This window comes from Numida meleagris, chromosome 11 (assembly GCF_002078875.1).
Source record: "Numida meleagris isolate 19003 breed g44 Domestic line chromosome 11, NumMel1.0, whole genome shotgun sequence".
Taxonomy (NCBI): Eukaryota; Metazoa; Chordata; class Aves; order Galliformes; family Numididae; genus Numida; species Numida meleagris.
This window is the reverse complement of record NC_034419.1, coordinates 778,511-803,504: the sequence shown is the minus strand read 5'-3', so window position 1 is coordinate 803,504 and position 24,994 is coordinate 778,511. Positions and strand designations below refer to the sequence as shown.

The 24,994-nt window shown below is 41.1% G+C and overlaps 1 protein-coding gene across 4 annotated transcripts in view; it reads left to right on the top strand.

Annotated features, from left to right (window-relative positions):
* The window catches only part of SFMBT1 (Scm-like with four mbt domains 1), a 64,207-nt gene that overhangs the window by 29,380 nt on the left and 9,833 nt on the right, over window positions 1-24,994 (top strand). For 3 of the 4 annotated variants that reach the window (XM_021410051.1, XM_021410049.1, XM_021410052.1), the window contains exons 3-16: window positions 2,981-3,075; window positions 7,489-7,729; window positions 8,162-8,250; window positions 9,208-9,454; window positions 10,755-10,852; window positions 11,901-12,002; window positions 13,139-13,289; window positions 14,914-14,996; window positions 16,743-16,869; window positions 17,568-17,681; window positions 18,820-18,862; window positions 20,084-20,148; window positions 21,581-21,720; window positions 23,692-23,801. In XM_021410051.1, the coding sequence (XP_021265726.1) occupies window positions 2,981-3,075; window positions 7,489-7,729; window positions 8,162-8,250; window positions 9,208-9,454; window positions 10,755-10,852; window positions 11,901-12,002; window positions 13,139-13,289; window positions 14,914-14,996; window positions 16,743-16,869; window positions 17,568-17,681; window positions 18,820-18,862; window positions 20,084-20,148; window positions 21,581-21,720; window positions 23,692-23,801 (1,705 nt within the window). Of the gene's footprint in view, window positions 1-2,980; window positions 3,076-4,632; window positions 5,584-7,488; window positions 7,730-8,161; window positions 8,251-9,207; window positions 9,455-10,754; window positions 10,853-11,900; window positions 12,003-13,138; window positions 13,290-14,913; window positions 14,997-16,742; window positions 16,870-17,567; window positions 17,682-18,819; window positions 18,863-20,083; window positions 20,149-21,580; window positions 21,721-23,691; window positions 23,802-24,994 lie in introns of those variants that run through there. The other variant, XM_021410053.1, reaches the window with a different exon arrangement.

Sequence of the window (24,994 nt, the reverse complement as noted above, 5' to 3'; positions counted from 1 at the left end):
TTGAGACTTGCAAGCAATGAAGGATATGGAGAGAGAGAGAACATACATACATGTGTATACATACAGCATTACTTTAACTAATTGTGCTTTAAGATTAAATGGGCTGAACATGTTTTTACTTGTTGTCATCTATCATCCTTATCTGCAAGTTTTCTCATGGCGGAAGTGAGTTGCTGGTGTAAATTCATGACATTTCCTGGGGTTGTTTGAGCTTGGATTGATTCGGATGGCTAACACAGGGATGCAGCTTGATTGAACAGGTTCTCTGTGTGCCCCAGGATCTGCTCACCCACCAGAATGGAGCCAAGCTGCTGGGGCTGGTAGAATGCAGCAACAGAGCGGGTCGGAGCCTCAGCTGGAATGGGGCCCTGCCTCTGCTGTAGCTGTTCTGCTGGTGAACAGAGAAGGAACAGGATCTAAACTTGATTTCCAGCCAGCTGCACTGTGGGGCAGTGCTTTGCCACATCTGGAAGTGTTTCTGCCATTGAGTGTAGAAAACCTGATACTAGATTTCTGAGATTTTGTGCATCTGCAGGACCATCCTAAGGGCACCCGAACTTCCCGCTGTGTGGCTGAATGGTTGAAGTGCAAGGCTGAGAGCCCAGTGTCATCCAACTGTAGGACCTGGCCAATGTGTGAGCGAAGGCAGAGTGGGCTGAGAGGAGTGGCAAAAGCTCTGGGTGCTTTTTTTTAATCAAAAGAAAACCTCTGACCCTGCAAGGAAGCCCTCTGAAATAGAGGAGGGAGAGTGTTAATCTTGGCAGTGAGCATTGAGCAAGAATTTCGGTGTTTTTTTCCTGTGGAAAACTAGTTTCCAGAGAAGCTGAGTGCTGGTGGGATTTGGCCACGCTGGGCCCTCCTGGCCATGGCAGAGGCCTGGAGGCATGCAGCTCCCGTGGGTATGGGAACGTGTGGAGCGGGGAGCAGTGCCGTGAGAAGGCTGTGGCTGCTGGGCCCAGGGGGGGAACTGCTGGGAGGTGGGAGATGGAGGGAGCGGCAAGCAGGCTTGTGCCAAGCTGCTTGTGGGTGCTTTACTTGAGCTGTAGTTTCTTCCCGTTTCCTGAATGTAAGTGTTTTTATGGCTATATTAAGTAAAATACTGTTTTAATGAGTTAAGCAATCGTAGTCTGGCTTTGCAGTGAGGTTATATTTTTCTTAGGATGACTTGCAGCCAGAACTTCGTCCCACTTCATGCTAGTTTGCAAACAGCAGTGTTATGTGCCTGGTCCTCTTTGCTCCCTCAGAATCTGTTAACTAGGATTACTCACTTCTGTCCTTTTCCAGGTGTGTTTCTTCAGAAAGTTAAAAAAGTATCTCATAAAATGGATTATGATTTTCAAGCTCTGATTGCTTGAGCTCTAAGTCTTACAAGTGGCCAATCTGAAAATAAAGGGAAATGAAGTGGGGCTGGGGAGTGATAGGAGCCGCCCCTAAAACTGGCACTGTCATCAGTTAACAGCACAATCTGAAGGTGCATTTCTGAATTTAGGAATTGGCTATTCCTAGAATTACAGTGAAAGTCAAAGACGAACGTAACATGAATTTGAAGTCTGAGGACTTGCAGTTTTTCAATGATTGAAAGCAGTTCAGTCTTCTGGGCAAATATTTGCCCCCTCTGTTCAAGGGGTAAGAAGTGTTTTGAAGCACACTTGGCAGATTTCACCCTGCCCACAGCTCAGATAATGGCATGTAACAGTATTTCATCCTTTTCTTTGGACACTCAGTGTTTCCTGCTCCCACTGCTGCTCCTTGTAAGAGGAGTTTCCACCTGTCCTAAGACAAGCTGAGAGTGCAGAAAATGTTATGTGCTGAGCTCTCCCACACGTCCAACACATGGAGAGATCTCTGTTTTCATGCATGAACCAGGGATTGGTTTCCTTGTGCAGTGGGGTGAACACATCGTGTTTGTTCACAGAGATGTCTCTGTAATTGTGTGGAAATGAAAAGCTTTGCTCCTGTCTCACATCACTGCCATCCCTTTTCACTACTGAAGCTGTGTTTTGTGTTTAGGTTAAAGCTGGCACTTGCATGGAGTGGCAGCAAGCCTCCTTTGTCATCCCACACTGTGCCAGCTGGAGAAAAACCAGCGTGGCAGCACAGTGAACAAAATAGGGGACCAAATTCAGCCTGCTGGGGTTTTCAGCAGGTGGGTTTGCACATGGGAGAAAACAGGAGTGGGAGGGGGAGCAAGGTGGTGAGGCAAGAGCTGAAGGGGAGACTGTGCAAGGAGGGACAGATATGGTAATAGTGATAGAAAATGTGGCTCAACGGGAGCGCACAGCTCACACTACAAGTGCTTGCTTTTCTGATAGCATGAGTGTACAACTGCAGCTTGAGTGGGTTTAGCCCATTTTGGCTTTAAATATATCCAGAAACGAGGTTTTCTTGCTCTGAAGAAGCTGTTATACCTTACGAGTTGACATTTGAAGTGACTCATTTGAAGGCTCTTGATTTCAGTTGTCTGGGGCTGTTTTTCTTAGAACTGCCCTGAATTCTTCTCTGTGCTTTTGTTGTCTTTTAACTCCGAAGTAAATACCAACTAGCTTAAAAAAGAGAGGAGTCTTTTTGCAATTTTTTTTAGCTCCATCTTTTCAAACCACTTATGGTATTGCATTTTTTGAGGTTGCTTTTAGTTCAATACTCTGAAGGTCTGGTATGCCCAGAATTTTCTGTCTTTTCCTAAATATTTGTTGGAATAAATACAGAACTTACCCTGTACTCCCCTCTCTTAGATGTGTAAACAATTTGTGCTTAACCAAAATATTCAAGGTGTGACTTTTTCAGACCAAATCCAACTTAAAGTGCCCCTCACGTATAAATAAAGGTGAAACAGTGTTGTCCATCTGTTGAAATGTGTAACTGAAGTCCATTGCACACTTGAGTGGTCAGTCACTTAGAAATGAAGTCATTTTTGCTGAAGTTCTTAATAGCCCTGCACTTAAGCCAAGAGGTTGCTGAAGGTGTTTGGCTTCTCTTACAGATGCTGGTTCTGGTGTGGAAGACATGGAATTCAATTGGGATGAGTATCTAGAAGACACAGGAGCAGTCGCAGCCCCTCATGGGTCTTTTAAACATGTAAGGGAAAGTCTTTACTTACTGTCTCCTACATCACTTATTTATACACTGAATGTTTAAGGTTTCTTTGAATGTGTTGATGCACTAAAATCTGGAAGATTCACTATAATTATGATCTTAGAGGAATGGGAAGTTTGGAATTTCACCTTTTTTATTATTATTTCTTGCCTTCCTTTCTGAATGTAGCACAGAGTGTCTCCATTAATGGCCTGAGTGCAGAAAGTTGAGGCTCCTAGTCTTTTCTGCACCAGAGGATAAGCTTGATTTTTCTCAGGAAGCCTGTCCTGGCCAGTCTCTGGTTTTCTCTGGGGGATTTCTGCTTGCTAACTGCTTTAGAGTAGCTGGACTTAAGACAGTTGGTGCCATAGTTCTTGAATAGCAAAAAGCAGAATTCAGGTGTGCTCTCAAAGAGGGTTTCAGTGATGGTTCTCAGTGAGGCCAAGGAGAAATAACAACTCTGCCATACACTTGACTGCAGTAGTTAGAAAATTGATCAGGATCACAAGGTGTAATGAGTGGGATGAAGTCTTGCCTTTGCCTTTGAATGCCTAGTAAAGATCCCCAGTAAAAGTACGCTTTGCTGAGACTCTTCCATACACTGTAATTGTAAGTTGTTCATTCAGCGTAAGCTTTCAGGTCTCTCATTTCTGGAGGGGAGAGACCTTGCATTTGCCGTGGTTTTTGTTGGTTTACCAAGGCTCTAGCAATAGCAAGCAGAGGTGTTGGGTGGAAGCAGAGCAGGGGCATATTGTAGCAGGACTGCCATCTGTCTGCCCCACTGGTCTGCTTTACCTTGTTTGATATCTCTTAAAGAAGCCTGCCCTTATCACTTACAACAAATTGTCGCACCAGCCTTACAGTTGTGGCCATGGAAATTAACACAGCTGTGTTTCAGTTGTCAGCAGGAGACACACACTGAATGGCTCTGACACCCCTGCCCACTGCACCAGCCTGGCTGTGCCAAACAAGAGCTCCCTCCAGTGTCCCTGTGGGCAACAGGAACGTGAGGGTTGCTCCAAAAGTAATGCTTCCTATTTTATTATGTTGGCCCATGACATCAGAGGCAGGTGTTGGTGGGATGACAGTAGAGACCACTGTGACATGTTGTCACCATGTGACAGATGGCAGCAGAGGGGCAGTCTGACAGAATGGCGTCTGACATGGAAGTGCATATGAAGCAAAGGTGTGGAATTTATTTCCTCTATGCAGAAAAAATGGCACCTGTTGACATTTGTTGACACTTGCTGAACGTTTATGGAGACCAAACAGTGGATGTGAGCACAGTGATGGGTGGGTGGTGCGTTTCAGCTGTGGCAATAGCAACAGAGGTCACCTCACTGATGCAGATTGTTACAAGCAGCTTGTGGGCTCTTGTTCATTGCTGGCAAAAATGCATTGCTAGTGGTGGTGATTATATTGAAAAGCAGTGTTTTGCGGCTGAGAATTTGCTCTATCAAATAGTGTTATTGTGCTCTTCGTATGTTGTAGTTTCCATGGGAATAAATGGGAGGCTTTACCTTTGGAGTGACCTACCTAGAATTAGGTTTAAAAAAAAATCCACATCTTTGGTTGGGATGATCCCCTTCTTGTGTAGAACACAGCACGGTTTTGCTGATGTAAGTAACAGTGGCCCAGAGAGCTCTTTGTGGATCAAGCGTAGGCGCGGCAGCGTCACCCGGTGCTGCTGTGTTGCACTGGGAGCCCTCTGGAGGGGAAACCTGCCCTGGACAGAGGGTACCCAGGGGCTCGGGCTGTCAGGGCCTGCATGGGGATGCAAAGGAGCTGAGAATAAGGCTCGTATGTGGACTTTCAGTTGGAGACTATCAAAGTAGCGGAGTTCCTTTGGGACTTGCCTGGAGGCCAGACTTGATGTTCTCTGTAACACACTTGGCAAAAAAATGGAGGGTGAATGCTGATACAGAACTGACCAGCAGAGAGGGAAGGGCATTTACAGCACTGTCACATCACCTACATCTTGCTGCTAAGAGAAATTCAACAGTGCGAGGCCTTGCGTGCAGGGTTCCGGCTCTCCATTAAAAGGTACCGCTATGGAAAGGGTGGAGGACAAGCTCGGTGGCTGCCGGTGGGCAGTGGCAGACTGTATGGCGAAGCCCAGCAGGTGTCGCTGTGACTGGAGGGTGCGGTGCGGGAGAGGCGTTCAGCGCTGAGCGCTGCGGGCCCAGCACCGGGGCCTTGTCCCTCCGCCGGGGGCCTCCCTCTGCTTGGTGTTTCCCGTGGAGGAGCACACGTTTCTATAATCTAGTGCCAGGAGAGCTGGGAGGGAGCTGCTTCTGTACTTCTAAAGAAGCAGAGTGGGGAAAAAAAAAAAAAACCTAAGCTGAAGAATAATGCTGGCAGAAGAAAAAAATGGGCCGGTGTTGACTCGAAATAAGTTTTGGATGGAAGCTCAAGGTTTTGTTTGGTTCTTTTAAAACTGTGACCAGCCTGCCGTTATGAGCAGTGGATGAGAAATACCTTACCCACAGCACAGGAGAGCACATGAAGCAGGTTAGGAAAATGTAACCCGTGATGACACAGCCTGTGTTAGCAAAGCGCTAGTTGTGCTGATGGGAGCTTGTATTAATTTTGAATGTTTGCTCTTACTGTGAGCAAGAGGCATTAGAAAGTGTAAGCTATTCTCTCAAGTTAAACGTGTTCTAATGTTTAATTTGTTTGCCTTTTAAAATTTAAACAGTGCTAAGATCCAAGGGTCTGTTTTTGCGTATGATCTAGCAGGAAGCAGAGCTTAGAAAATACCTGGAGTTGTATTGATGCCAATGCTGTCATCCTACCTTAAGTACACTTTCTTTAGGACTACTTAATGCCCTTCTTCAATTCCTTTCTGCAACTTGTATGTGTGTACAAACATATATCAAAAAATAAGTTAGTGGTGTTATCTTGCCCAGCTGCCAGGAGGGGGTGCTAACTTCTTGGGCTCTGCTTCATCTACTGGGATCATAGGTGAAAGCTTCTGAAAAATGTGCCTGACTTCAGGGAAATCTCCATCTGCTGCTGCTGGTTTCCTGCAGTACAGTTCACAAGGCTTTGCTGGAGGCTCAGCTGGAGAGAGCTGCATCAACTGCTCGCTTCTTAGGCTTTGAGTCACTGTGGCTTTCCTCTGGAGGTCAGAATGCAAAATCTTTAATAAAAATCTCTTCATCAAGGCAGTTACCTTTTTGAACAAATTGCCTCTGAAACACCACTTCAGGAAGTCTGCAGGCATTGTTCTGCCGATTCTATTTTTATGAAGGGGGTTCTCCAAGTGAACTGTTAACGGGACATTAACCTAAAGGGTGTAAACAGTTAACAACAGCCTCACATGCTTTTCTTTCTGACATGGTTTTCTTGGTTTTATTTTTAGCAAACCAGTATGTGCTGGGTGATGAGGCTGTAACAGCTATGGCAGTGACTGAGCTATCAGCACAGAACTGGTAATAAATAACCCAAGAAATATCTACCACATCTGCATCATACTAAGAGTTTTCCTTGCAGCTGACTCAAAGAGGAAATGGAGTCTGGGGCCACTGAAGAGCTCAAGCACCAGTTACATTTGGCTGAGAAGAGGGGATGAACATGTTAGACTTTCAGTTAAGACTCAGGCTGTGGAACTAAAAGTGGCTTGGAAACTTGCTGTAGTGGGAGCAGGGCAGGGTCCTTCTGCCCTTTCAGGAGTGTCTGAGCTTGCAAAATCTAGCAATGTGAGAAAGTCAGTGTCTTGCCTTTCCTTTTTAAGTTCACATTTCAGTATCTGAGTGCTGGGCAGTCAGATTCCTTACCTACACACAATACACATAAAGTGCCTACGCTGTTTAGCACTTAGCTATTGCCAAGACATAAGCTCACTGAAAAATCACATAAGTTTTTGTTAATCTATGCATTTATGTAACAGTGTTGCACACAATTATTTAGATTGTTGGACAGAGACATTAAATGTCCTTAATTCTGCAATTTGTGCAGGTTTGTGGCTTCTTAAACAAGCATGGTAGCAGAGAGAGTGCTATCATTAACTAAAGCACATGCATATATTTTAAGTAGGCTCTTAGCACAAAGAAGTTGAAAGAGTTCAACACGAGAAGTCTGTGTGGGTGAGTTTGACCTTTATTTTTATCTAGCTTGGCAGATGAGCTGTGAGTTAGAAGGCCTTTCTGTGGTGGGTGAGGTGCTGTCTGGGGCAGGGAGATGCCTTGCAAGATGTTAAAGGTTGGAAAGATACTCTGAAATGCAGAGGAGGTTCCATTAATGCAGATTTGATGTTCGGTCTAATTTGGGTCACACAATCTGATGAGTTGGATTCTCTGAAGAGGCTGAACAGTCTCTTTGAGGGTCTTTGCTAATGAATATGTCTAAATTGTTCTCTCCCTTGTTCCACAAAGTTTCTGGGTGGTGCTCAGATGTGATGATCTTTCTCTTCAGGTGGATACCAGTTTGCAGAATGGTTTTACCCCTGGTATGAAGCTAGAGGTTGCTGTCAAGTCTGACCAAAACACGTACTGGGTAGCCACCATCATTACTACCTGCGGACAGCTGCTCCTCTTGCGCTACGATGGTTACGGGGAGGATCGCAAGGCTGACTTCTGGTGTGATATCATGACAGCTGACTTGCACCCCGTCGGCTGGTGTGAGCAGAACAAGAAGGTTCTCAAAGTGCCTGAAGGTAATGCCTCCATGCACAGAAGAGAGGGGTAGTTAAAAAAGTATTCTTTTCTCCTTTGTAAGCCTTGCCTTCATAGTTGCTGTTATGAGGAGAATGTGGTTTTGCTCTGATGACGAGCTGAGGTTATCTGTCTTGTTTTTTTTAGAAATCCCATGACTTTCAGTAGGATGCTACTCTTCCACCAGAGAGGGTTGTTAGCTTGATTTCACTAATGGGCTTAGATTTACACAGAGACTAATGGTTCATTTAAACCCCCTAAATCCTACTGCTTTGTCATTTCCTATAAAACGTTTTTTGTTTTGTCTCTTCTTTTAAGGTGTTACTAATGAGAGTGTGGCAGATTCTTCCCAGCTGGACTGCACAAGAGTGTTGCCCTAATAATATTTAACTAGCAGGAAATATCACAGTTTCTCTTGCTCTTTTTTTCACTAGGTATCAAAGACAAGATACCTGACCAGAAGGAATTCCTTCAGCGAGTGCTGAAAGGAGCATGCAGTGCCCCTGCTAACCTGCTGGAGGGGGTAAGCATTGGAATATGCTGCATCTTCGTTTTTGGTTTATTTTTTCCCTTGTTATTAAAGGGACTCTATTCAGATTCAGTTCCTTTTTTTTTTCTTTTTCTTGAGTTTAAGAAGCAATGTAGTATGCTGCTGAACTTAAAATTCCACTTCCTAGTGTTTCCTATTTACAGTGCTTTGTTTTGATAGTGTTGTGCTGGAATATATATTTCACTGCAGGTTTGGACTGTCTGTCTTGTTCATAAGCCCTATCAGAAGAAAGACCTTTTTCAAATTTGCTTAGGTTTCAGTCTTCCTCCTATTCTAGTCCTCCTTCATACAGCTCTGAGGAAGTCATCCTTTATTTATCAGGCATTCAGGTTGTTCCCTTTCTGAACTGACTGCTTTCATTAATTTTTTATTTTTCACTAGTGGGCAGATTATTGTTTCACTTAAACCTTTACACTTTGCTAGCAAAGTTGTCCTTCTCTGAACTAAAACAATACTTGGTCACCTCATTATTAGTGTCTGCTAGTTAAATACACATCATTTTTTGGGAGAATACCATTGATGTCTTCCTCAAAATTAACATTTTTATCTGTGTATCTTTTCTGTCTAGTCCTCTTTGTATGCTAGATGAGTTAGTTTTAAAAAGGAACTATTCATGTTTACTCCAAACCTTGTATATATGAGGGATAATGCTTCTGAAAGTGATTAACATCATTTTAGTGACATGTGTGACTGTATCTACAGACAGTACAAAAGCTCTAATGCAAGCACCAGTGATTCTGAACGCTAATTTCTGTTGTCCCATGTTAGTAAGGGATGTAGTTAGTAAGGTCTTTCTATGCTTGTGTATTGATACCTGATTTATTCAAAAAGAATGTGAATAAGGGACGGAAGAAAAGTGGAAGTGCAGGACTTTTACGTTCTGTTGTACAGAATAAGTTACTTTATGTTCCTGTTATTATCTTTCTGTAGCTTCACAGAGGGAAAAATCCATTGGATCTCATTGCACCAGGCTCCCGACTAGAACTCCAAAACTCCCGGGATGCCCTGGAGGCCTGGATTGTCAATGTGGTAGAAAATGTTGGTGGGAGACTGAAGTTGCGATATGAAGGGCTGGAGGATTCTGACAAATTTGACCAGTGGATATTCTACTTGGACCCTTTCCTTCATCAAGTGGGATGGGCAACTCAAAATAGATATAACCTGCAACCACCTTTAGGTACTTCAGAACTTATATCTTTTATGTAGTGAGAAAGGTTGGGAAATACTCCTGCCACTTTGGTGCTCTAAATCTACATTCTGGATGCATACAGTGGTCAAATAATCATTGTATGATCTGTCAAATACTATTCCTAGTGAAAAGTAAGTGAAAACAGCAGTTAATAGTCCTACAAGACTTTTCACCCACTCATTTAAATATTGCTAAATGGTTTTGCCTGCTAAAACTTTCTATCTATCTGTGGAAAGAGGAGGTCTGAGGAATGGGCCTCTACAGTTATTTTTAGTCTGTTTGCATTCCTTTATGTGGGGAAAAAGTAGTCTGTTGTTGAAGTACTGTTCAGTGGGTGCTTTCACAGTTGGGATTCCTAAGGCTCTCTCTGAAGAGGTCTTACATGGTATGAAGATGCCCTTAAAAATGGGTGCCTGGAGAATGACAGTATGGAAGAGGGGACAGAGGATTGGTCATAAGATGAGTGGAGCATAAGGAAAAAGTCATGCTGATGAAACCCAGACTGTTTAAATTGAAATGACTGAGCATAGTGCCTTTGCTCATGGTTGACCAATCTCTGCTGAAATGTGGGTAGTTCCACTGACAGGAGCCAGATAAGTGGATTTCACAGCACTATTTGAGTGAATAATGTTTTTGAAATCAAAACCTAATGTTTTTTAGTCTAATTATTAGACTTGTTTCCTTTTTACATCTGCTCTCACAGACTTGACTTCAGGGATCCTTTGTGCGTCGTACTAGTAAAAGTAATCCCCCTGCTAGCAGAGAGGTGTGGGATCTGCAATTACTGAAGGAGTAACAAGTACAGCTGGGACTCTCAGATACCTGCTTTGATTTTTGGATGATCCTGTGTGAAGCCAGCACTGGGAATTGAAGATCCTTGTGGGTCCCTTCCAGCTTAGGGTGTTCTGTGATTCAATGAATTGTTCAGTCGTCTTCTTCCTTAAGCCTAGAACGAACTAATATTTTCCAGTTTTCTGGTCATACATTTCTGCAGCAGTTTTCCTCGGGGTTAATGTGACAGGGTTAATGTTTTCTCAGAAAGACAAGACTGGGCCCCACATAGGTGACACAATGTTGTTTAACTGCAGTCCCTTTTTGTAACATATCCAAAAGTTTAACCAAGCACTAAGTTTTTAAGAATGAAGGCATTTGCACAGATTCTTAACAGATATGAATGTAGCACTTAAAGGAACACAAATCAAACTTTTGGCTTCACTGCATCTGTTTTCTGAGGGAGAAGAAGAAAGATGGTCATTTCATACACCATTTCCCATTCTTTTTGCTTAAGCCATTAGGTCTTTGAAAAGTGAAGCAGATTGGCAAGAAATCCTGAAGAAGGTAAAAGAGGAAGAAGAGGATTCATCAGTTCCTACAGATCTCTTTAAGGTAAAGACATAATATATGTAATATAATACTGTGGGTGATGCCATAAAAATTTTGTATTCCTAAGAAATTATCCAGGGAAGTCTGTCACTGTTCAAAAATTCTTCTATGTTTTTGATGGAGTTTTTTTTCTGATTTTTGTTTGTTTTTGCTTTGTTTGTTTAAACATTTTTCTTTCCCCTCTCGTTAAAAATGAAATGAAATAAATAAAATGTCATGCTACAGTACAGTTCTTCTGAAGTTAGACAATGCACCCATCACAATTTTGCGAGCCTTTACTTGTCATACTGGGAAAAAGCCTTGGTTCTACTCTTCTGATCTGATCTCACTCCTAAATATTTGAGTACATTGAAAAGTTTAACATGTAACACCTAAACTGTAAACTGATAAAGTTACATGTGCTGTATAATGGATTCTCTTATATCCTGAGTGTTAGTAAATGTTGCTATTGAGTCTGAATTTTATATAAATTGAGTAAAAAAAAAAAAAAAAAAAGAAAACTGACATATTTTGAGAAGTGGGAATATAAATTTAGTCCTTTGAGTTCTTAGCTCCGTTTTCTCAGCTTCATTTGGATCCATAAACAGAACAGAAGAGGGGGTGTTGTTGCTCTTCAGTCTGTTGACTCTTACACAGAGCAGCCAACCCTCTGGAGCAGTAAGCCTGTTTTGTTGGCTTTTGTTAAGCTGAAAGTGATGACTTCTCTAGTTCTCTTTTAGTTTAGCTCATGCTGAGTGCTGAAGGTTAGGGGGAAAAAAAAAGCATTTCTATGTTCTTACCAGATCACTACATGCTGTGAAATCTTGCTTGTGTGTGGAGAATGTTAGAGGAGGGAATCTTTGGGACTCAGTCACCCAAAAACTCATAGAAAACCATCAGTCTCAGAGATCAGAGCTGGCCTTTTCATCATGGAGACGTTGCTGGCTCTTACATATTACTTTCTTAGAATGAGCTAATAAAAACGCAGGTTGTCTACTTCAGTTGAATTACATAAAGTTGGTGTTTTCTAATGGAGAAAGGTAGGTAATGATTCTGACACTTGATCTTTCAGGATAAACCTGTGATTGGAGTGCATTCATTCTCTGAAGGCATGAAGTTAGAAGCTGTGGACCCAATGGCTCCTTTTGTAATCTCTCCTGCCACGGTTCTCAAGGTACCAGGGTTCTCTAAATTGTCCTGCTAAGATTCAGTTTGGTTGCTATTTGTGTTCTTAAATGATTGGAAATTCTCATTAACTGATTATCTTAAAACCTTGAACTAGATCTCCAGTTAAGTATTTGATGTAGTAAGTATTAATTAACAAAGGAAGGGAAAAGTTCCATCAATATAGAAGCTCAAAAGATCAAATGACTGAAATGGTCAAACCTGGGTTTTTAAAACAAGATATGATCCTTCATAATTTGAGTGTCTGATTGAAGATAGGTATGTTTTTTTAATCATTATTTTTGTTTTTGCAGAAGTTAATGTCATTCCTACATATAAGCTCTGAAATTTAGGTGGTCATGCTTTAAGCAAGAGCCCACACGTGGATTTAGGAGCTGAAATTTAAACTCGACACTATAATCAGATTTTGAGCAACTTCTCTCTTCTTGTGTTAATAAACAAATAAAAGGTTCTGAAGAGACTTACTTTCATATATAAACTAAAGTATTGCTGTACAATGTAAAGCCAGGACATACTTTAATTTTTTTGTGTGTGTTGATTTGAGGAAATGTTTATTTCACTTTAAGGACAGATGTTCTCTTAATATAATCGCTTACATTTCAGTGCTAGCTCTCTTTTGAACTCTTGATATGTAGTTTCTTCAAAAAAGATGCTCACTTATAACTAAAACAATGTGATCAGTTCCAAGTGAAGGAAAATCATTTGCTTTTCTTGATGGTGATGTTGTTGTTCTGTTCCTACTTATTGCAGGAGCTTAGTGCTTCTGCTTGTGGCAGTCCATCCTAAGACATAGTTGGATTCTGTTTAAATAAGCAGTTTGTTACTGCGGAGCGGTAGTAAGACTGCAAGTTCTATTTGCTCTGTGTTTTTTTTTTTTTCTTTTGTAAGATAATTTCATTTAGCACTTGATAACCTTATTTGTTTAAGTGCTCCTCTCTTGCCTTTTATTATGTACTTAAGTTTCCAGATACCACAGGGCAGTCTGCTGGCCTATGAGTCCCATAGATTATTTTTGAATCTTTTATATTTTTATGCTGTTTAATTTAAAGTTATCAAACTGAGAGAGAAGGAGTAGATCTATTTCTACTACTTACAAGACCTTGCTTTGCTTTTGGCTAAAAACAGGTATACAATGAAAAATATTTCATGATAGAAATTGATGACTTGAGACCAGAGCGTACAACCAGCCAGTCTTACATTTGCCATGTCAACAGCGCTGGTATTTTCCCGGTGCAGTGGAGTCTGAAGAACGGCTTACATCTCAGTCCCCCACCAGGTATGTTTGTGCAAGCTTGTCACGCTCACTCGTCTTTGAAGAAGATTGCCAGTCCCTAGAGTGCTATGTTCAGGACAACACTCCTGCAGAAGGATTACTTGTAGTAGGAGAAGCAAAGAAAATGAAATATTCTGAAAAACAGGAGCCTAGTGTTAGTGAAACTGAAGTTTCGTGGATATGTGCCTGGATTTTAGAAGATGGCAGTGGATGGGAATCCTGACTTTGCATAAAAACCTGATTGCTTGGAAATTGTTTTCCAGGGCTAAAGGCAACACTGGTTGCAGTGTTAACATGATTTCAGAAGCCTATAGTCCATGTATTGTATTTTTGCTTCTGGTAAGAGTAGAATGTTGTTATTCAATGTCTTAAAATGTTTTCAGAATATCTTATCACTTAGAAGTTAATGGAGTATGTTTTTTTTCATGGACCTATCAGGCAAGGTAGCAGATTGCTGAAATGTTGCTTCAGGATAGAGGGGAACTGGGGAGTGATCCTCAGCTGCTGAATTATTTACACATTTTGCTGTAGTCTTGTAAAACCAGGGACTCACTATCTTTCTTCACCACTTCAATTTGGAAGAGCAAAGACTATAGGATGTTTGTCTTTTGGCTTTCCTTGTGTCAGGTACAAAAAATGTCTTTGCTTGACCTGGCATTATCTATAGTTTTGCATGGGAGAGATGAAATCTTGCTTTGTAGGCTTGTGTCTGGAGCTAACAGAAATTGTAAGCTTCTCTTCTTACAGACCCCCAGGAAATGGTGGGCATTCTGATTTGTGTGAGGACTCAAGTCTGACTGGCACTGATAAAACTGAGAAAGATACATAGGTGCTTTTGTGCTTAGGTCCTTCCTTGATATTTGTAGGGTGTCGTGATAATGCTATATTCTGAGACTAATTTTAAAATTTTTGTTTGATTTCTTAAACCCCAGTCCCACATGTCCCTTGGAAGGGAACATTTCAAAGACACTGCTGGAATTACTGTTGCTGTTGTCCCCTTGTTATTATGCTGCCAGTCTCAAACTACTGTGGTGGCACATTTATTTTGCATCCAGTTCCCTTCTGTTACTTGTTGTTGATCATGAGGAAGCAAAGTATTTCTCTGAGAGTAATTTAATTTCTCCTTTTGTTGGAGTGATGCTCCGTCCCCTGACAGGCTCCACGCTGAGACTCTTCCCTTCAAACATGTATGCAGATTTAGAGCTTTTAGCAAACTTGACACTCTTCAGAAAAGCTGACACTTTTAAAGGCTTGGTATGTTATAGGTGTTAAAGAGAGTAATATGTTGATATTAAGCGCATTGGAGATGGTCTATTTAAAAAGGACAAAAAAAAACTTCCTTTGCTTAGATTTACTATGTTCAAGGTTCAGCATGCTCTATATCAAGTTAATTTTAGTTTGACACTGTTTCAAGTCAGAAACAGGAATCAAGGTGGAGCAGTGCCCAAAGTCCTTCTATACTGGAAATAAAGAGGATATGTCAAATATGTGAGAACCAAACTGTGGGCTCAGTGATGCCATAGTCAGCTGACAAGTTTGAGTGGTCCAAGGAAATTTCATGTCAGCTTGAAATGAGTCATTTCTTTTCATGGTGTTGAACTAACCCTTTTGCTTGTTCGTTGCCTAGGTTATCCTGGGCAGGACTTCGATTGGGCGGACTACCTCAAACAGTGTGGTGCTGAGGCAGCTCCCCAGAGCTGCTTCCCTTTGGTAAGGTTCTCTTGCAGGAAAATGTCTTTTCTATTATGTAAATGATGCATTTGATTCCAGCAAGAACCATTTTGCATGTTTTGACTTAAATTGCCTGAGATGACTGGTGAAATGAAAGAGTTAAGAGAGTGCAAGTGGGGGTTGAATGAAATAGGTGCATGTGGTCTTCTTGCCTAAGTAGTGGACTAAATGCTTCAGTTGTGATGAAGCAGCTCAAAAAGAAGCCAGTGTTTTATGAAATGGAAGTGTGTTAGAGTCCATGGAATTGCCATAAAATAACATTGGTCTTTGGCACTGTAGTAATCATGGAAACACGGCCTTACAATAGACCTTGTTTGCATTTACTCAGTGTACTCTTTCAATCCTCCTTCCTTTCACTGTGAAAAATTCATTCAGTTGAGTTAATCAATAGCAAATCAATCTTAAATTAGTACCAAGTATTCATTTTATATTAACCAATGCCTGAAGTATCTGATAGATTTTGGTCTTTTCCTGGTAAAGTGATAGAACTGCTGTGTCCCAAAGCAGAATACCATTACACCAACCTTCCAATTCCATTTACAATATTTGGGCTTTTGATGTGCTTCAGGGAAGAAGCTGAAATGAAGAACTGCCATTTTTTGAAGAGGTTACTGGCTGTGAATTCTTGTTGTCTTTGTTCTGTCTTGTAAGTTGTACCATCTCAGAACAGGTCATTGAATTTATTATCCCTTTTCTGAGAAGTTGGTCACTGTAGGCTGGTTCCAGAATTTGTAACATATTGATCCTGTAATTATAGAATCATGGAATCAAGATCTTCAAGTCCAACCGCAACCTAACCATACTGCTCTAACAACCCACCACTAAATCATGTCCCTGAGCACCACATCCAAACAGTTTTTAAACACATTCAGGGATGGTGATTCAAGCACCTCCCTGTGGAGCCTGTTCCAGTGCTTAACAACCCTTTCTGTAAAGAAGTTTTTCCTGATATCCAACCTAATCCTCCCCTGGTGCAGTTTGAGGCCATTTCCCCTTGTCCTGTCACCTGTCACCAGTGAAAAGAGACCAGCCCTGCTCTCACTGCAATCACGTTTCAGGTATTTGAAGAGAGCCATGAGGTCTCCCCTCAGCTTCCTCTTCCCCAGACTAAACAGCCCCAGTTCTTTTAGTCGCTCCTCATAGGGCATATTCTCCAAGCCCTTTACAAGCCTTGTTGCAGAGTGGCTCTTGGAGGAAGAGTCCTCTGCCTTGCATTTAATTCAGGTGCTTCAGGTCTGGATAAGCACCCATCCCTACTTTTTAAGAATTTTTGAATAAATGTGGACCTATTGTCCAAAAAAAAAAAAAATATATATATATGGAAAGAAAGCTTCCTTTGCTGTCTGCTAGGACATATTTGGATGACACAGGAATGTTATTTGCATACCAGAAACAGATTTCCAAGCTGAAATAATGGAATAGAAAACTTGTCACACTATTTGTGAGACTTCACAGCCAGCAGCAGGGAGTCCCTCCTTGCACGGAGTGGACTGACTCCTTTCAGTGAGTCTCAGCCTCCCTATTTTTGAGTACAAATGTGCTTTTCTAGGTCTGTCTATATAGTCCTTCTTTTAAATTAATATGCTCATTACCTGAAGTCTCCTCTGCCTTTGTGAATATCATTCTGTAGTACTCAGACAGTGATGTTTTTGTGTGTTACTCCTATTCATGGCTATTCTTATCGTACAGATGGTATTTTACTGAAGTGTTCTGTCTCTTTCCTAGTTAACTTCTGACCATGGATTTAAGGAGAATATGAAACTTGAGGCTGTGAACCCAGTTGATCCTGAGGAAGTTTGCATTGCTACAGTCACCAAGTTGAAAGATTCCTACCTCTGGCTTCAGCTGGAGGGTAAGCCTGACATGGGAGATGAGAGTAGCACTCCCATCGGTTATTCTGTGGTACTATAATCTAACCTGAATAGTCTCTGGAACAAACTCACTACCTGTTGAATATCAGCAACAAATCAGTTTCCTAAATAAAAACTTGCACATCATTTGCATCACCTGTTTCCCAGCTGGCCTTGGATGGCAGTGCTTATTTAAGCCATCAAGAATTGAATTTATGCACTGCAGTGGGTCAGTGTTAGTTAGGGTTAGGGTTAGTGCACTGTGTGAAAGGATGATCAGTGTCTTTTAGAAAGCAAGAGCCTTCTAACATTTTTTTCATAAATGAGTGATTTCCATTTAAAGCCAAGCTTTGACTTTGAGTTTTGAAGAAAACTTTGAGAGATTCTTTATTAAGATAGGCCTATATCAGACACTCTCCATTATAATCCCACTTCTTGACTGAAAGTACATGAACATGCATTTACTATGCACTGTGCATCTCTGCTAGGCTGTGGATGGGAAATTCCATCTCCAGCTTCAGGAGGAAATAAACGACATCATGAAAGAAACTGGGCAGTAGAGGAGAATAATTGATATTGTGTACCATGTACACAGTAAGTTAAAAAAGGAGCTTCTCTGGCAACATGCAGCAAGCATTAACCAAATGAGTTTTTGGATTTTTATGAGTTGTTTCAATTTTTGCTTTTCTTAACTGAACAGGCTCCAAGAAGCCCATCCCTGATTGCATAGTGAGTGTGGAATCGATGAATATATTTCCAGTGGGCTGGTGTGAGACGAATGGATATCAGCTCAGACCCCCTCGCAAAGCAATAGGTATCAGTTGTGTTCTGTTTGCAGTGGTTAGCTGTTTTAATAAAGATGGTGAGACCTGCAAGTTACTGCACAGTTAGTTCTGGCATCCCTGAGTTTGAAAACTTCTGCTGTGTACAGAGAATCCATGCCTTGTGCATCTGTTCCCCTGCCTGTGTGGTCCAGCTGTGAGAAATACTGCAGTGGAGCTGGAATCCACACAATAACTCCAAAACAGCCAGTGTTGTTCTGTGACCCTCACAGGCTGTAAGAGAGCATGAAAACAGTGCATTAACCACGGGAAAGAAATCATATGTAAGCATGCATGCATGCACATGATGCGCATATACATCTGTATGAGCTGTTCTTGCCACATGTCTGACTGAGTTTGATGTTGATTTTTATAGTGTGCAAACAAAATTAATGCCTTAGTAAAACGGTGTTGAGTAGGTAGACATTTGGGAGTTAAAATGAGGAGGACTGGCTTTGTAAGCGTGCCAGCTGGTCATGATTCCTTAATAATAAAATGTTGAAAAGTAAATCCTATCTATTCTAATTACACTAGTAATGTAAGAGTGTCTTCTCTCAAATGGCTAGTGAGTTCTGTTTATTAAAGCTAAATGGGAGATGGGAAAACTGAAGAAGGTCTATTAAGTAAAGTTGTAAAACTGTAAGATTGGAATGAGCTGTCACTTACTTCAAGTCAAAGCAAGAGAAACTCATCTGAGAAGTGTCTGAAATGCCAAGAGCAGGGGAGGAAGAAGAAACATAATTAGAGAAAAGACTCTTCTTGAAAAAATCCAGATGTTTGCTGGGGACAAAGCCTGAAATAGCTCAAGAGGCACATGTTGCATTACCTTATTATTATTACCATTGTAATACTGTTACCTAATTGTAAGAGCCGAAATTGACAGAGCATGGAGAATAGTGCCCAAGATTAGTCACATCAGAATAGTGAAAGGGAGCTTTAACTGTTTGTTGGGGGGGAGGGGGATAGATTTGAAAATAAAAACAAGAAGGCCTTCTTCCCAGTTTTGAGCAGCAGAACTTAAAAATAGCATATAACTTCGGGGAAAAGTATCTAATAAATCTACTGTAGTGGAAACGTTATTTGCTTGCCTCCTTTGCTTTGTGGAATTTATTTTCTTCTCCTTCCTTTCAGTAAATAAACAGAAAAAGATTGCAGTAGTTCAACCAGAGAAACAGTAAGTAACAGTGTTGGGTTATTTGGTGTTTTGTTTTGTTTTCTTCTAATTGGTAAATGATGTTGTCTGGGGGAGACTAATGGTACACTGAGGGCAGAGAGATTCCACAGTCCATCTATTGTAATGCTGTAGTTCCTGTTAATATTGGAAAAGACCTCTTCCACTGCTCTAGTTGGATATAGAAAGCATGGAGTTTATATAACAATGTTAGTGCAACTCAACTGAGTTACTGAATAGATCCAGTCACTGAAGATCTGGTCTTGATCTATCGTTTTAAAAGATTGCAGTATATCGGTGAGCTTTGGAATGTATTTAAGAAAACTAGCCTGATCTTAACAATGTGAATTTAAAATCACATGTGCTTGAAGCTTTTGTAATGGCAATTAATTGGGAAGATAACTAGAGTACTTTTCAGTTCCCTTTTGGTTGTATTCCCTTTTCAAATAATACAGTTTCTGTAATGTAAACATGCACAGTTCTACAGGACACTTGTTTTTAGTGTAAATACTGTCAGTAGATGGAACACAATAAATTCAGGAAGGAAATACTAGATGTACAAGACCAAACTAGCCAAAAAGAAAAGGTGGGTCCTACTAATATCTACAGTTCTTCTACAAACTGTGTCATGCTTATGAAATTCCTTTGTGAGAGCTTGTTCAGAAATGCTCAGTAGAATGCCTGACAGTTGGTTTTATTGTCTTACAGCTTTACAAACACCAGATCTGTCAGTAGCCCTGTCAATGTTTTCATTGTTCCTAAAATACCGAGCAGACTGTTCTTCCATGTTTTTGTAGTTGGGATTCTTACTGGAGTGCTTGACTCATTTTGATCAGATTTTGTTTAAAATCCTCTTTTTCAAAATATAAGACTGTACATTGCTTTGTACTATGAATGAAGTTAAAGGAAGTAAAAATGTAAACTACTTCTGCTTGCTTTGTGTAATGCGATTATCAGCATGCTTGCCCATGTTTCAAGGGAGGGATGATCTCTGCTAGCTGTAGCAGTGCAGCAGCCCTTTCGGAACTGAAATCAGTAGTCTCTGTATGTTTAAGGAAAAGAAAAGTTGAGGTGAGGAATATTATCAAATGGGGAATGTGTAAAAAGCAGATTAATAAAGCTAGAGCAAGAAATACTTTGTCTTTCAGCGGTTGAGTTTTAGCAGCTGAAGGGTATCATCCTTACCATCTGTCCCTGTTGCTAACATCTTTGTTTCCATTTCAGAATTTTGTCTTCAAGGACAGTTCATGATGGACTAAAGAACCAGGAACTAAACTCTTCAGATTCAGGTATTCGTCAGGGAGGGCAGGCTGACAAAAATAAAACCCTTCAGCAGCACTCCCTCACTGTGCAGCAGCTTAACAACCTTCTGTCAGGACAGGCAAAAGAGGAGGAAAGGGTTTGAAGATTTTCATCCTTGATTGTTTGTTGAACATCGGAAAAGAATGAAATGGACAAAACCATACAGTTAGTTCTGTGTCCTGCAATTGAAATGAGCATTAAACCTGGAAGTTAGATGTTTTACATGAGAACTTCTCTCTGCAGCCAGATGTCTGCTGTTACTCATGCAGATTATTTTTTTATTGTCACCTGCTATGTTCAGTAATGTTGGGAAAATCATAATAGGCGTGCTAAATCTATACTCTTGACTTAGATTCTAGCTTTGAAAAGCAGGTTTCTCTGTTTTTTATGATAACTTTGTCATCATAATAAACAAAGGCAATTCAAACGGTGAACTGTGTTGTGTGCCAGATGGTGAAATCTAATAGTTTTCTAAACTGTTGCAAATGAATATGATGAATAAGTACATCTGCTGGTGAAACAGTCATGCAGATCTATCTGTTTGGCAACAAAATGCCTCTTGTGCTGTTTGCTGTGTAGTGAAATGAACATCTGAAGCTGCACCAAATGCAAGCTCTGTTGAAATGATCCATGCTGGCTTAGCATTTTAATTGGTTTTTAATAGAGTCATAATGTAAATTTGACTTCATTTATTTATTTTCCAGCCTAAGATCTTTCAGTGGTAGAGTTGCTCAGTCAAAAATACTACAACATTCCTAGGGTAAAACAATTTTTATATATCTAAATATCTTACAGTACACAATACCCAGAACTTAAATTTTGAACAGCATTGAGCCACTTAGCAGGCTTACCAAACTTGATGTCACTAGAGATGTCATTAGAGGTCACTTCATCAGTTGATACATCTTTTGTTTGACTGAGCGAAAAGAGTGCAAAAATGAAAGCAACTGATAGTACAGTTTAGAATGAATGGTGGAGAAAAGCTTTGCCAGCTTCTCTGGTGGCAGAAGTCTCGGGGACAGATCATTACTTGATTGGAAAAATTGTCTGTAATTACTGTGTTAGGATATGCTCTGCTGCCAAATACTTGGGGTCACCTTTCTGCCTATACTCACTGATGTGATACCATAACGCATCAGACTAGCTGGAAGAAATGTTTCTTTTCTGATACGTGATTTATTTCCAGCTGTTTGTCAGTTTGCCAGTATGCATGTAAAGTATGAAAAATACTTCTAGCAACATGAATAACTGGTGCTGGGATTGCAAATGTGGCACCTGAACTTGCCCAAATTCAGGTCATTCAAATGTTCTTTTCTTTCCTTTTTTCCAGCAGGCAAAATATTAAGCTTTGCAAAGAAGTAATTCTTTGCTGAGGAGATTGTGCCATGCGATTTAAATCTTTGCTTTCTCATTTCTCAGTGGTAATTAATGGAAAGTACTGCTGCCCAAAGATCTACTTCAACCACCGGTGCTTCTCAGGGCCTTACCTTAACAAGGGCAGGATTGCAGAGCTTCCTCAGTCTGTGGGACCTGGGAACTGTGTTCTTGTTCTGAAAGAGGTGAGGTGGTTGCACATGGTAGATCTGCAGCATAAACTCTAGAGTGCCTCTCTAATTCTAGATGGGTAATTAATATGTTTAAGGAGTTTATAAACTGCTGATGAGCAAACAGGTTTTTTTAATAGAAAGACGTATAAATTGTGGATTGTTTCATGGAAAGAGTAAAACCTTCCCATTTATCTGAATTAAAGTCAGCCTTCCACTGCTAACTCTTAGTAACCTGTAATTACCACAACCAGAGGAGTTAGTATCTTACAGCTGTGGTGAATGCTTCAATTCTCATTAACAGCATTTAACTTTCAGGCTTATCTGAAGCTTTCCTTTACAGTTTGCACCACTGATGTTAGAACAGAAGAAATACAGTTTTTCTTAGCAGAAATGTAAAAGTATGTATTTTCAGTAATTGGAAAATGTCAAGAGTTTTATGGTTTTATGGTGTGATTAAGTTGGATATAATCTGCAAAGATAAGATGAAGTCATGGATTTGCTTTCTAACATAACTAAGGGAGGGGAGGAAGGAGGAGAAGGCCATTTATTAATGCTTAAATGCACTTTGCAGCAAATTTACAGATACTCTAATATAATAATTATTTTTCCAAAATCTCCAAAAGGGTCGTGGGATGGTTATTATCTGAGCTGAGAGACTGCGTGTTTCCTAAGGTATAACTGTGTATGCACTCTTGTGCTCTCATGAAAGGATCAATTTAAATGCAGGATTTGGCTCAACAGCTCTGAAGCTTTTAACTTCCCTGCCACATATCATAGCAGTAAGAGGAGAGTGCTTAAGAAAGACTTTCTGGCAGACATGCTGTAAAATGAGAGATTGGTTGGCAAGAGTTAAGCTGATTATTGAAGAAGTTCAATTCTTGTATACAGAAAAGTAGACACTCCCACCATCAAACATCAGAGAGAGCAGAAGTTCTTAGTTGTGATGCTTAACCATCAGCGGGGATGCATATTCTTTTTTTTTTTGTCTTGGACATAGAAGTACATATGTGTCATACTAGCACACAGCGTGATGGACTGGAGTAAGATGTTTGCCCTTGTTTTGATCTCCGAGTATTTGAATTAAAACCTGTTTTTTGACATGCCCATAAAGTTGTTAAAATCATTTATCTGCACATCATCTTTATTAAAAACATGTGCCTGATCCATCAGCACTTGGGGATGGGGGCATGCCATTGCAAATTTTTAGGCAGGCCTGTACCCTGTGCTCGGCTCATTAATCGTGTTCAACTTCTTGCTCACTGGATGATGCTTGCTCATACCTAGTCAAACATATAGTGGGAAGAGAGAGTCCCAGGACTGGGGAGAAAAATGTATGTCCCCAAATTGGGGGAGGGGATCTGATTTTAAGATGTAGCTTGTATTTGAGCAAATCTGCTCATATGCCTCTCTGAATGCAAATTTTGTGCTGTGCCCACTAACTTGAGGTTATTCAGAACTTTGAGTTACTTGCTTCACGGCACTAGAGAAATTCTCATTTTCTTATAGTACAGCCCAGTATTCATTCTCAAAAGCCAAAAAAGAGGAGAGCTTAAGATTCTAGAGTAAGATTTTTGTAGCAAGCAGTAGGTTGGCAGGCAGCAGAGCCCTGCAGCATCTGTAGGTATATTGAACATGTTGAACAGTCTCTAAGACGGTAACTCAGATTTGCCCAAAGTTGTGCAAGTTTTGTGGTATTCAGCCCTGCAGTTTAATTTAGTGGCATGTAATTCAAAGGCCGTGACTGGGAAGTTGCTACATACACTCGTGACTCTGCCGTCAAATTCTGAAGGTTTGGCAAGGTCTAAGGTATTATCTGCTCTCAGTTTTCATTTTGGCTGTATCTTTAATCCTGCTGTGAATGAGTTCTTTGATGCTGGATAATTCAGATGAATAGAAGTGATTTCCTGTTCTACCCTAGCACTTTAAAATGATTTATTGTACAAAGAGCCTAAACATAGTTTCTCCTCTTCCTCACTACTATAGGTTCTCACTTTATTGATCAATGCAGCGTACAAACCCAGCCGTGTCCTGCGAGAGCTGCAGTTGGATGAAGATGCTGCATGGCATGGGCATGGAGAGACCCTAAAAGCCAAGTAAATTCTTGACCTATTCCCCACTCAGTTGATCTTAGTAACAGTGTTCTGTGCAGTCTGTGCTTTAACTTCCGATATTTCATAGAATCACAGAATGGCTTGGGTTGGAAGGGATCATCTAGTTCCATCCCCTCTGCTGTGGGCAGTGTTGCCACAAGACCAGGGTGCCAAGAGCTCCATCTAGCCTGACCTTGAACACCTCCAGAGATGGGGCATCCACAGCTTCCCTGGGAAGTCTGTTCCAGCACCTTACTACTCTCTCAGTGAAAAATTTCCCTTTGACATCTAATCTAAATCCCCTCTCTTTTAGTTTAAAAGTGTTCCCTCTTGTCCTATCGCTATCAATCAATGTAAAAAGTTGATTTCCCTTTTGTTTATAAGCTCCCTTTAAGTACTGAAAGGCCTCTGTCAGGTCTCCCCAGGTCTCCATACTGAATATGCTCAGCTCCCTTAGCCTGTCTTCGTAGAGGAGGGGCTCCAGCCCCCTGATCATCTTCATGGTCCTCCTCTGGACCTGCTCTAATGGCTCCACATCTTTCCCCAGGCCTGGACACAGTACTCCAGATGGGGCCTCACAAGGGCAGAGCAGAGAGGGACAATCCCCTTCCTGCCTGCTGCCCCCCTCTGTTGATGCAGCCCAGGATGCTGCTGGCCTTTGAACTAGAAGCACACGCTGATGGCTCATGTTAAGTCTTTTGTCTACCAGGACACCCAAGTCCTTCTCCATAGGGCTGCTCTCAACAAGTTCTTCTCTCTGTACACATATCTGGCATTGCCCCAACCCAAATGAAACACCTTGCACTTGGCTTTGTTGAACCTCATTAGGTGAGCCCACTTTTCAAGCGTGTCCAGGTCCCTCTGGATGGCATCCCTTCCTTCTGTCATACCAACTGCAACGCTCAGCTTGGTGTTGTCTGCAAGCTTGCTGAGAGTGCACTCGATCCCAGAGATGAAGAAATTGCTTACAGCATGTAAAGATGCTGGCATACTAAATTTCCAAATATAAAAAAAGTCCTTTGTGAATGTCTGTCAAAGTGCATCTGAATTTAATATTCCTTAATATGCCAAATGTGCTCTTCGTTGGCACGTAAGCAGCTATTGGTGTGGCACAGGTATAACGCAGCATACCCACTAGCAGACTAGCACATGAAGCTTAAGCTACTTAATTCACCTGAAGATAAATGTCACTATTT